At 65.2% G+C, this 11192-nt stretch overlaps 2 protein-coding genes across 2 annotated transcripts in view; both read left to right on the top strand.

The window, feature by feature from the left end:
- Positions 1-5609, top strand: part of SLC6A19 (solute carrier family 6 member 19) — an 11378-nt gene extending 5769 nt beyond the window's left edge. The window contains exons 6-12 of the mRNA XM_006917149.1: positions 125-237; positions 2148-2276; positions 2362-2518; positions 3434-3638; positions 3758-3917; positions 5045-5207; positions 5406-5609. Coding sequence (XP_006917211.1) covers positions 125-237; positions 2148-2276; positions 2362-2518; positions 3434-3638; positions 3758-3917; positions 5045-5207; positions 5406-5609 — 1131 coding nt within the window. The remainder of the gene's footprint in view (positions 1-124; positions 238-2147; positions 2277-2361; positions 2519-3433; positions 3639-3757; positions 3918-5044; positions 5208-5405) is intronic.
- A 2296-nt stretch (positions 5610-7905) lies between these two features.
- The window catches only part of SLC6A18 (solute carrier family 6 member 18), a 12620-nt gene continuing 9333 nt past the window's right edge, over positions 7906-11192 (top strand). The window contains exons 1-3 of the mRNA XM_006917148.3: positions 7906-8078; positions 10196-10336; positions 10788-10925. Coding sequence (XP_006917210.1) covers positions 7919-8078; positions 10196-10336; positions 10788-10925 — 439 coding nt within the window. The 5' untranslated portion in view covers positions 7906-7918. The remainder of the gene's footprint in view (positions 8079-10195; positions 10337-10787; positions 10926-11192) is intronic.

The raw sequence follows: 11192 nt of genomic DNA, 5'->3' as shown, positions 1-11192 counted from the left end.
GGCGCTGTCTGTCCCGCCACCCGTCTGCGGCGCACGCGTCTCCCTTGGACCACCCACCACGCCCTCGCTTTCCCGTGGCCGCTCATCCTGCGGCGCGTGACTGAGGGTCCCTGTCTGGCTTCAGGTTGCAGAACTGGCCAATCCGGTGACCTGGCTGGACGCGGGAGCGCAGGTCTTCTACTCCTTCTCTCTGGCCTTCGGGGGCCTCATCTCCTTCTCCAGCTACAACTCGGTCCAGTGAGTGTGGGTGGGTCTGGCCGGCAGAAGGCTCCGTGCTGGGAGGCGGCAGTGTGGGGTCTGGGCGGCTCTCACCGCCCAGGACCCTGACGCTGGCCTCCCCGGGGCCTCCCATGCGCCCCTGTGGGCGACAGTGAGCCCTGGTGTTCCCACACGCCCTCCCTGGTAGCCCTTCGGCATCCAGGACCCCAGGTGCCCATGCCCACAGCTACCCAGACCAGCGCCCACTCAGAGGGGCCCCCGGGGGCCTTCGGAGGAACGCAGCTGGTGTCCGTTCACCGCCACCACCATTTATGGGGCGCCTACTGCGTGCCCTGCCTGGCGCTCCAGGGTCGGGCCTCCTGCGGTCTGTGGGACCAGCAGGACAGCGGGCCCTGGGGGGGCGTGAGGCCAGGCGGAGTCTCTCGTCAGGCTGGGCACGGTCCAAGTGCATCGGGAGCAGACTCGACTGGGGTAGGGAGGAGGGGGAGGGTGGATGCCCCATGGGCTGCTGGCCATGGGGGGACAGTTTGAGAGGGCGGGGCTGGGCAGGGCGGTGGCGAGGTCTCCGGGACACTCCAGCAGACTGGACAAGAGGGAGCGGGACGAGCTTTTATGGAAGCTTCACTCTGGCTGGTCCCGCCCCGTGCCCCGCCCCTTCAAAGTGCAGCTGCAGTGGTTTGCGGGCAGCCTTTGCCACGGTCTAATTATGGAATATGGTCGGCACCGGGAGAAGCCCGCCGCTGGCAGTCACGGCCCCGCCCCCGGCCCTGGCAACAGGGATCTGCCTTCTCTCCGGGGACCTGCCTTGTCTGCACAGGTCACAGACACGGCCCCTGCAGGACATCCGTGGTGTCTGGCTTCTCTCACTGAGCAGTGTCCTCGAGGCTCGCCCTTGTTGGTCACGTGTCAGAAGCCAGTGCCATCCGGGGCATGGGTGGGGCACGTCCTGTTAGCCGCCCCTCTGCTGTCGGGTGCCGGGTCCCTTCCACTCTTTGGCCGTTGGGGTCCGCGCCTCCGCGAACGCGTGGGTGCAGGTGTTGGTGTGACACGTGTCCCAGCCTCCTGGCCGTACAGCGGGGAGTGGAAGGGCTCCGGGTGCGATCTGCTGGGAGCCACCAGCCCGTTTCCGCGGCCGCAGCCCCGTGCACAACCCCCGGCCGAGTGGCGGCAGCGTCTTATGCTCTCGCCACCGCTGGTTACTGTCTTCGGCCATCCTGGTGGTGGGCTGCGGTGTCTCACTGGTTTGCATTTCCCCGGGGGCTCATGGACGAGGTCGGCTTCTGCTGAGAGCATCTGGAGGTGCTAGCATCAGCAGTGGGGGGCAGAGCTGCTGGGTGGGGCTGGGGAGGTCAGCGGTTGAGCTCTGCACATGCTGAGCTGAGGCGGCCTTCAGGTTCCAGGTGGCGGTGGGGAGCCCTCAGCTGAGAGGAGACAGGGCCCCAGGGGCCAGGAGGGGGGACAGCGTGGACTGGGGAGGGGCGTGGGCGAGTAGGGGGCCTGGACCAAGCCGCCTCGGAGCCTTCGGGCTGGGACCATGAGGCCCTGGCCATTCCTGCCTGTGCGAGGACGAGGGCTCGGGCTCCCTGAGGACGCGCTCACTGGGCCCAGAGCAGCTGCTGGCCAAGGAGGAATCTGCATACAGGTGTTTCCCACCTCAGTGCTGGGGGGTGAAGGCTGCTCCAGGGACTCTGGGGCTTCTCTGGCTCCAGGCTGCAGCACAGGTGGCTGGGATGTGGTGAGAGGGGACACAGCCCTGTGGTGGCCCTTGCTGGGCACTAGTGGGGGAAGGGTGGGTGGGTGCACCGCGGCCCCTCCCCCGCCGCACCCAGCGCCGCAGGCTCAGGCTGGGCTCCTTCCCCGTGCCATGCGGCCAGGTGAGTGGACACCGAGCCCCCGGCCCGCGGTGACCCAGCCGCCCTCGTCCACAGCAACAACTGCGAGATGGACGCGGTGATCGTGTCCATCATCAACGGCTTCACGTCCGTGTACGCAGCCACTGTGGTCTACTCCATCATCGGCTTCCGTGCCACCGAGCGCTTCGACGACTGCTTCAGAGAGTGAGTGCCCCTCCAGGCCCACGCCGCCTCCAGGGAGCCCGCCGGGCCTGCCCCGCCCAGGGCATCCGCCTTGCTCTCTTCCCAGGAACATCCTGACGCTCATCAACGGGTTCGACCTGCCTGAGGGAAATGTCACCCAGGAGAACTTTGAGGCGGTACAGAAGTGGTGCAATGCCACCGACCCCGTGGCCTACGCCCAGCTGAGCTTCCAGACCTGCGACATGAACTCCTTGCTGTCCGAGGTGGGCCCCTGCGGGCGGCGCAGCCGGAGGGAAGGACGCCCCCAGGGCACACTGAGCTCCCCGGGGACCCAGCTCCCTGAGCCTGTCCCCAACCCCACGTGCCTGCCCACCTCTGACCCTCCTGCCCCGCCGGGTCCTGGGTGCCTGGTCAGGGGCCCCAGCGTCTGTCCGGCCACGAAGCCCCATGTTCCACACCCTGTGGGGCCGAGGCAGGGACGGCGGCCACCAGCCTGGCCTTCTCCAAGGCCACATGTCACACAACGGAAACTCCCCTGGTCTGCCGTGCACATAAGCCCTTCCATAAAAAGCCGGCGTCGTCGTAACTGCTCTTTTGAGACGACCGGGGACCTGGCGGCACATTTTATTCCAGGCTGGCGGGCGTCCGTCAGCCGCCCCGGTGCCGAGGTCACCGTCGGCTGAGGCGTGGATGCTTTTCAGCACCAGTCCTCACGATTAGCGGCGCCTACGTACGGTGGAGCTTGACGGACCAACGTTTACTCGTTTTAACTTCGCATTTTTCTTGTTTGGAGCCACTCAGTAGTGGGGCATGTCGAGCATTTTCAGGGCCTCGCGCGGTGGCGAGCAGCTGGATTTCCCAAGCGCCGCGTGGCCAGCCCCTCCCTCCTCCACGCGGCTGGCTGCTCGTATGTGGCCCCGCTGTTCACCCCCTTCGTTTCCGAGCCCCCACGGCCCTCCAGAGTGGACGGGGTGGACACGCGTGAGTGCCGTGACGCCGCCTCAGGGCCCCGGACTGCTGCCGGACGACACGACCGCGGGACATAACTCAGCAATTAAGAACAGTCAGGCCTGACAGACCAGGGCTGCCTGTTTCCCGAAGCAGGCGGACAGTGACTGCGGCCCGGGGCCCGGGGCCGCGTGTGCCGCGCGTGGCTGACGCGTGTGCTTGCCGTGCAGGGTGTGGAGGGCACGGGGCTGGCCTTCATCGTCTTCACAGAGGCCATCACCAAGATGCCGCTGTCCCCGCTGTGGGCTGTGCTCTTCTTCGTCATGCTCTTCTGCCTGGGGCTCTCGTCCATGTTTGGGAACATGGAGGGCGTGGTCGTACCCTTGCAGGACCTCAAAGTCGTCCCCAAGAAGTGTCCCAAGGAGTTGTGCACAGGTACACAGGCCAGCAGGCGGGCGGCGGGTGGCGGAGCCAGGCTGTGGGGCCAGGCGGGCAGCGGGGCCAGGCCCAGCCACAGGCAGGAGCTCTGCCTGCAGCGGCCCCTCTGCCCACAGGCCTCCTCTGCTTGGGGATGTACCTCGTGGCCTTCATCTTCACGCTGAACTCCGGCCAGTACTGGCTGTCCCTCCTCGACAGCTACGCCGGCTCTATCCCCCTGCTCGTCACTGCCTTCTTCGAGATGTTCTCTGTGGTCTACGTGTACGGCATGGACAGGTAGGGGGGCCGGCACGCGCCAGCCCCAACAGCCACGGGCACCTTCCGCCCCGGGATTCACCAGCCAGGTGTTTTATAAGGACTGGGGGTCCGTGGCAGGGATGCCCCATGGTTGGGGCGCTCCAGACCTTTCTGGGGGAGAGGGCTCTGTAGCCAGACAGACTCGGGCAAGGACAGGGGCTGTGTGGCCCTTTCAGCTGTCCCTGTGGCCAAACACACAGGGCGTCCCCCCATTATAGATGGGGGATCGGGAACATGGCACAGACCTCAGGAGCCAGACTCGCCACGACTTCAGATACTCGCTGGTGTCTCTTAGTGTAAGTCGTGCACGCACCCTCCAGGGGTGCCCGCTTTGAGAAGCCTGGTCCGTGTCACCAACACACGCGTGTGCAAGGGCACACGTGCAGGGTGCTTGTCTCCGCCACGCGATGCGAACAGCCGAGGTGGGAGCCAGCGGGAGACTGGAGCACCCAGCAGATGTTGCCACGTGGCTGCTGCTGGTGTGAAGCAGGCGTGACGGCCCCAGTGATTGCACACCCATCCGTGAATGACCCAAGGACACTTCAAAGCCAGACACTTGCTGCGTAGGTTGCCGTGCAGCGCTGACCCAGAGAGGCCACATGAGCGGGAGGCAGAGAGCCGGGAGTGGCCCCAAGCAGACCTGTCACCATGCTCGCAGGCCCTGCTGGGCTGAAGGCCTGGGCACCTCTGCTTTTCCAGGAGTGCCCTCCGGGCTCCCCGGTCGTCTTGGGCAGCTCACGGTTTGCATGCTGCCCCCGCTGTTCTGACTTCTGCAGACAGCAGACTCGTTTGTGCAGAAGAGAGTTCGGCACAGGGTGGGCGGGAGATGGCGGGGCCGCTGCCCGCTTTGCCTGCCAGATGCACGACCCCTGTTGGCATCAGCCTGCCCAGGGTGTGAGTTCACAGGTCCGAGCGGTGAGCCGTGGCTCCAGAGGGGCTTCTGGTGTGCCATGCGCCTTCCTAGGAGGGCGTGTCTTTGCCTAGAAGAACGCCGGAACCACGATGGGGGAGAGGCCCGGCGAGGCAGCTCAGGACGCCTGCAAAGGCTGGAATGCAAGGCCGGCGATGTCTCCCGGGTGACAGCTCCCTCCGGCCTCTGCTTCCAGGTTTAACAGAGACATCGAGTTTATGATCGGCCACAAGCCCAACATCTTCTGGCAAGTCACGTGGAGAGTGGTCAGCCCCTTGCTCATGCTGGTCATCTTCCTGTTCTTCTTAGTGGTCGAGGTCAACGAGGAGTTAACATACAGCGTCTGGGACCCTGCCTATGTGAGCGCACAGGCCTCCAGGCAGGGGGCCGGGGTCACGTTCCCTGTGGGCAGGTGGGGGACAGGTGACCCTGGGTGTCTCTCCCCTCCCCTACGTGGGCCAGAGGGTGGGGATCCCAGGGAGAAGAGGCATCGCGCCCCCTGAAGGAGACCCCGCTGCTGCCTCTGTCTGCTCCACCGGTGGCCGCTCTGTCTCCAGGAGGGATTTCCCAAATCTGAGAAGGTCCCGTATCCAGACTGGGTGTACGGCGTGGTGGTCATCGTGGCCGGCGTGCCCTGCCTCACCATCCCCGGCTTCATCCTCTACAAGCTCATCAGGAACCGCTGTCAGAGGCCAGAGAACGAGCAGGGGCTGGTCAGCTCGCTGTCCATCGCCTCTGTGAATGGGGACCTAAAGTACTGAGCGGCCAGCCCACACTGCACGTGCTCATGTGCACACGCACGTGTGGGTGTGCACACGGGCGAGACTGCACACGTGTGGGTTACACACAGGAGCATATTGTGTGAGCATGTGCACGTGTGTACATGCGTTCACATATAAGTGTACGTTATACATAGGTGTGTCATGTGTTTGGGCACACACGAGCATATGCATGCATGTACATGCTTACACACGTGTACTTGCTTACACGCATGTGTGTACATACATGCGAGTGCACACGTGCATGTATACATGTGTGCAATTATGTGTATTTATGAATGCGTGAGTATATGTGTGAGCACGTGCTATGTGGTATACGCACGCATGTAAGCATGTGAGCGTGAGCACGTGTCTACTGTGCAGTCTGTGTACATGTGTAGACAGACATGCATGCACAGCCACGTGCATGCACGTGTGTGTGCAGGTACATGTGCGTGTTGCCCTGCAGTGCACACATCTGCCACGTGGGGCCCAGCTGCCCTGTGGCCTCCCTTGTCATGGAGATGCTGGGCACGTGCTCAGGTCCTGCCACAGCTCCCGGGGGGGTCGGAGCTGCAGTGGGAACTGCGCCTGTGGGGGTCGGGGCAAATCGGGACAGTCTCGCTGCCCCCAGCCCTTCCCCTTGACCTAGGAACTCCTGCAGTAATGGGGACACTCGTACCCTCTGACGAGGGCCCCATCTAGAACAGGCTGTGGGCCCCTAGGCTGGGGAGCTGGACGGGACCCGGCCCAGAGTTCCCGAGTGCCGGTCGGCAGTGTTCCAGCTCAGTGAATGCTAAGCCATTTAATCATTGCTTCTGGCCGCCATGGATAGGTGACAGTTAAATAAAACTCAACTTGACACAATTTAAGGCAGAAACGCCTTGTGCATTTTTTTAAGAGGACATCGACTGTGTGAATTTTTAGCCAGATATTGGAAAAGACGGATTACAGGGTAACTCAGGCTTGGTCTCTGAGGTCGAGGATGGTCCGTGAACCCTGAGCCACGTCAGGGCTGTGACGGGCGGGGAGGCCGCCTGCTCGGGCCCACTCGGTGGCGGCCGGCGTCAGCTTTTTCCCCGTCACGGGACAGGCACTTGCGGTGCTTATCCCAACAAACTGGCCACCTCCGCTTTCCGGGGGAGCATCTCGCAGCTTGAGTTAAACTGGACTCCGGGAATTCTCTGGGCGGAGGCGAGGTCCCTGCTCCATGTTCCGTCCCTATGGCGCCTCCAGCCCGGAGCCCGGCTGAGAACCCCCCTAGGCCCTGGCCCTTCCCCTGGACGCTGTGATCCATGGAAGCCCTGGCGGCAGAGGAGGGGGCTGTCCCCCGGTGAGGGGGGCGAGGACGGGTGGGGGAGGCTGTGCCCCCTCCCGGCCGCCCCTCCCCGCTCCCCTTCAGTCTCATCGTCTTTGATTCTCCCCTTTGTCACCCTTTGCTCTCAACCAAAGACAATCTCTCCAACCGCGTCCACGGCCCACGGACTTGGGGTCATGGCTGCACACGAGACACAGTGTCCGGGCCTGTCCTGGTGGATGAGTCTGCCGTGGGGGCAGGGTCCACGTGCCCAGCTGAGTCCGCTCCGTGTCAGCTTGTCACCCCTTCCTCGAGGGGAACTGTCACATGCCTCCAACCTGGCGGAGCCACCCTCCCTGTGTGCAGCAGGTGTCACCTTGTGCAGCCCCTTGCCCGAGAGTGACCGTGGATACTGAGGGGGGGCAAAGCTGCCGGGCCGAGAGGAGGAAGCCCCCCCTGTGACTGCAAAGGTCACCACTGTGTGATCCCATCTACACGACATTCTTGAAATGACAACTGGACACTGGACCTTGTCAGGAGCCGAGGGGAGGGGGTAGGGAGGATGGGAGGTGGGCGTGGCCATGAAAGGGGCAGGGGGACCCTGTGGCGATGGGCGTGTCCCACATTGACCCGTGGACGTCGACATCCCACGCTGACATTGACGAGATGTTTGCAGGCTGCTGCTGCCAGGGGACCAGGCTCATGGGCTCTCTGCAGCGTGTCTTAGACGGGACGTGCAGGTCAGCGACCATCTCACACACAAACAGCTAACCGCGCCCCGGTCTGGGGCCCCCGAGCGTCCCCGCGGGGACAGAGGCCCTCGCTGGGAACGGTCCGTTGGCGGCGGCACACACAGGCCTTCAGCAGTGGCAGCGATGCGGGCAGGGCCGGGCAGTCAGGGGGCCCGGACAAGTTACCGATTAACCGGCTCTGTGGTTTTCCTTTAAATAACAGGGGTACGGCTGGAGGGGGCACAGCAGAGGTTCTGGAGGGCTCCACGGGGCCGGGACTGGGCATGGCGAGCGCCCCGGGACCAGCCTCACTGGGGGTCGACAGTGGGGACGGGAGGCCCAGGTGGGACAACAAGCTGCAGTACCTGCTGAGCTGCGTGGGGTTTGCCGTGGGCCTGGGCAATATCTGGAGGTTCCCGTACTTGTGCCAGAGCCACGGTGGAGGTGAGGCTGCGCGGGGGGCGGGGGGCAGGCACACCCCAGACCCGGGAGTTAGTGACACACGTGATGCAGGGAGAAGCCTGCCACCCGGGGTCTGGTCTGAGGCACCCAGCCCTGGGGGCCCGGGGAGCCCTCCGCACGCCACCTTGCCTGGTGCCGCTGCATGCATGGACTCATCAGTGTCGCCCGCGGGCCCCTGGCTGTCGGGAGCTCTGGCCTGGCCCACCGGCGCCCCTAGGACGGCGGGCACCCACCGGAGGCTGCGGGCGGGGTGGTCTGTCGACGGTCAGAAGGAGCTCAGCTTCTCCGCCCACGGGCCAGCATCTCCACGTGGTGCGAATGTGCGTGTCGCCTTCCACTCTCGGTGCTGGGGACGCGAGGGCACCCACACCAGCCCCCCATGGCAGCCAACGTGGAATGTCACCCGATGCTGTCCCCAGACGGGATGGCAGAGGACTTCCTAGGCCGGGCTCGTCCTTTTCTGCTGTCCCCCCGTCTAGGGGCCGTCCTGGGCTCAGTGCCGGGTCAACTCGCCTTCAAGGCTCCCTCGTGAGACCGGGAGGGTCCCCAAGTCCTCACAGGGACACCTGGCTCCACGGGTGTCTGGTTGGGAGCGGCAGTGTCTCCCCCGGGAAGCAGGGGGCAAGTGCGTGTGCTGTGTGGTCCCTAGTGGTGGCCTCAGCCTTCCCCTTCCCAAGGACATGCAGACAGCCCTCCCGGCCGCAGCAGGTAGACAGAGGACAGGCCATGCTGGGGAAACAGGCGGAGGACAGAGCAGGGCCTGACTGGCTGGGAGAGCCCGTCGCTGCTGCCCGAGAGGTGTCGGGGTCCCTGGGCGTGGGGCAGGGCGCACGGCCTCGGGCCTCCTGGTGGCGAGACCCCTGAGGGCCGCTGGAGACGCTCACACCGCCCCTACGTGCCGCCTCCCTCAGCTGCCCTGAGCGTGGAGGTGAGCGCGGTGCGGAGCAGGACCGGGGCCAGGATGGACGTGCGCAGTCACCGGCCTCTGCACAGGTCCCACTCAGTGGGGCGGGAACTGGCCCGAATCCTCGTCACTACATGGGCCAAGGCTACCTCATTTGGCGCCAGGGGGCTGGGCCCTGTCACCACAAGGGCCAAGGGCAGTCCCTGTGCCCCCTGAGCCCGTGGGCTTCGGCAGAGTCCGTGATCTGAAACGCTTCCTGAGGCCCTCCTTGCAGATGCGAGACACTCATTCAAGTGTCACGATACGTTTCGTTTGTCTCGCACGCTTCCGATGAACGTGTCCCCACACGCGCGGGCCCTCCGGCCCCCGGCCGCCACTGCTTGTTTGGGTACGAGATGTATTGGTGAGCAGGTCATGCACCCCGTTTTTAATTTGTACAAGCTCATCATACTGAAGGTGGCTAGTGTTTTCTCTCCTGTTGGGGATTATTCAGTTTGTAAGTCTCTGCGAATGTGAGCCTCAGGCGACACTGTGACCGTGTGGAGCCAACATGCCGCGGTCACCACTTCCTGCTCTGTGGGGATGGCCACAAGCGGCTGCTGGGGACTCCGTCCTCCCGACTGCACGAGAATGTCCGCGGGCCCGGAGACGTGGAGGGCCAGCCTTGTCCTGCGGGCCTTGTAGGCGGAGGCTTCGGGTCCCACTCGTGCTGGGTGCTGGGTCTGTGGGCTCCGGGAGAGGCCAGGGCCCGGCTCACAGCCCCCAGTAGCCGGCACGGAGCGTGGCTCTGTCCTTCCTCCGCCAGCCGCAGGGAAGATGGGCGCCGCTGCCGAGCTCCGCCTGCTCCTCCTGGGGCCCTCAGCCCGCTGTGCAGTGGGGCCACCTCCTGTGCCCACAGTGGGGTGCGGAGGGAATGCTGCAGGCCAGGGACCGAGAGAGGGTCCTGGCCCAACTCAGGGCGACGCTGGGGAGACCTGGTGAGATGTCGGCCTTCTCCAGCATCCCGGCGGTCAGGACCAGCTCCCCGGCGCCAGTCACAGGGGCTCAGTGGGAAGGGAGTGGCCGCTTGTTGATGAAGCTGCCCCCGAAGCACCAAGTGATTCCGAACAGCGGCAACAGGGCCCCGGCGTGGGGGCCTGGCCCTCGCAGCCGCGAGCCTTCTGTCCCCGCCTCGCTGACGGCCGCCTGCTTGCAGGGGCCTTCCTCATCCCCTACCTCATGGCCTTGGCCTTCGAGGGGATCCCGCTGTTCCACATCGAGCTCGCCATCGGCCAGCGGCTGCGCAGAGGCAGCGTCGGGGTGTGGATGGCCATCTCGCCCTACCTGGGCGGAGTTGGTAGGTGCCTGCTGGGGCCCCCGCGGGCAGCTGCTCGAGGAGGCTGGGCTGGGGGCTGCAGACGAAGGAGGCGGCCCAACGCAGGTGTGCAAGGGGACCTGGGCAGCAGCGTCCCTGCCACACTCTGAGGAGGCCTTGCTCGTTTCCCTGAGGAAGGGCTTAGGTGCGGGGTGCTGCGTGGGGTGAGCCCAGGGTGCAGGAGGCAGAGGCAGCCCTGTCCCACGTCCAGGGAGCTCACTGGCCAGGGGGTGGCAGGGACAGAGGACGATAAGATGAGGCAGCGCCTGCCAGGAGGTGTGGCTGACCGGGTGGTGGGCGATGGTGGGGTGATGGGTGGTGGGCGATGGTGGGGATGGGTGGTTTTTTTGGCGCAGTGGGCGGTGGGGGGCGGCGGCTCTGGCGCAGGCCGCGTCAGCACGGCAGTAACCACGGGGCCTGTCACGTGCCGCAGGGCTGGGCTGCCTGTCCGTGTCCTTCCTGGTCAGCCTCTACTACAACACCGTGCTGGCCTGGGTGCTCTGGTACCTGCTCAACTCCTTCCAGCACCCGCTGCCCTGGAGCGTCTGCCCGCCCAACGACAACCGCACAGGTGACGCCGAGGCCGGCCAGGCCGGCGCTCTGCCCCAACTCGAGCCCCCAGTCACCCTTAAATCACACGTTCAAAGTCCAGTCCCTTCGCCCCATGTGTCTGTTCACAGCTGCGCCTGGGGCCCAGGGACAGACAGCCTGCTGTTTCCAGCACAGCTCGTGTGTGGGGGGGGCCATGGGCAGTGGGGAAGGGGTTTTGCAGAAAGGGAGCAGTGGGGGTGTGTGGGGGAGGGGGTGCACGGGGGATGTGGTGCCTGGGGGATGGGGT

Source organism: Pteropus alecto, unplaced genomic scaffold (assembly GCF_000325575.1).
Source record: "Pteropus alecto unplaced genomic scaffold, ASM32557v1 scaffold137, whole genome shotgun sequence".
Lineage (NCBI taxonomy): Eukaryota > Metazoa > Chordata > Mammalia > Chiroptera > Pteropodidae > Pteropus > Pteropus alecto.
Note: the sequence above shows the minus strand (reverse complement) of the source record. Positions and strands in the feature narration are given on the sequence as shown.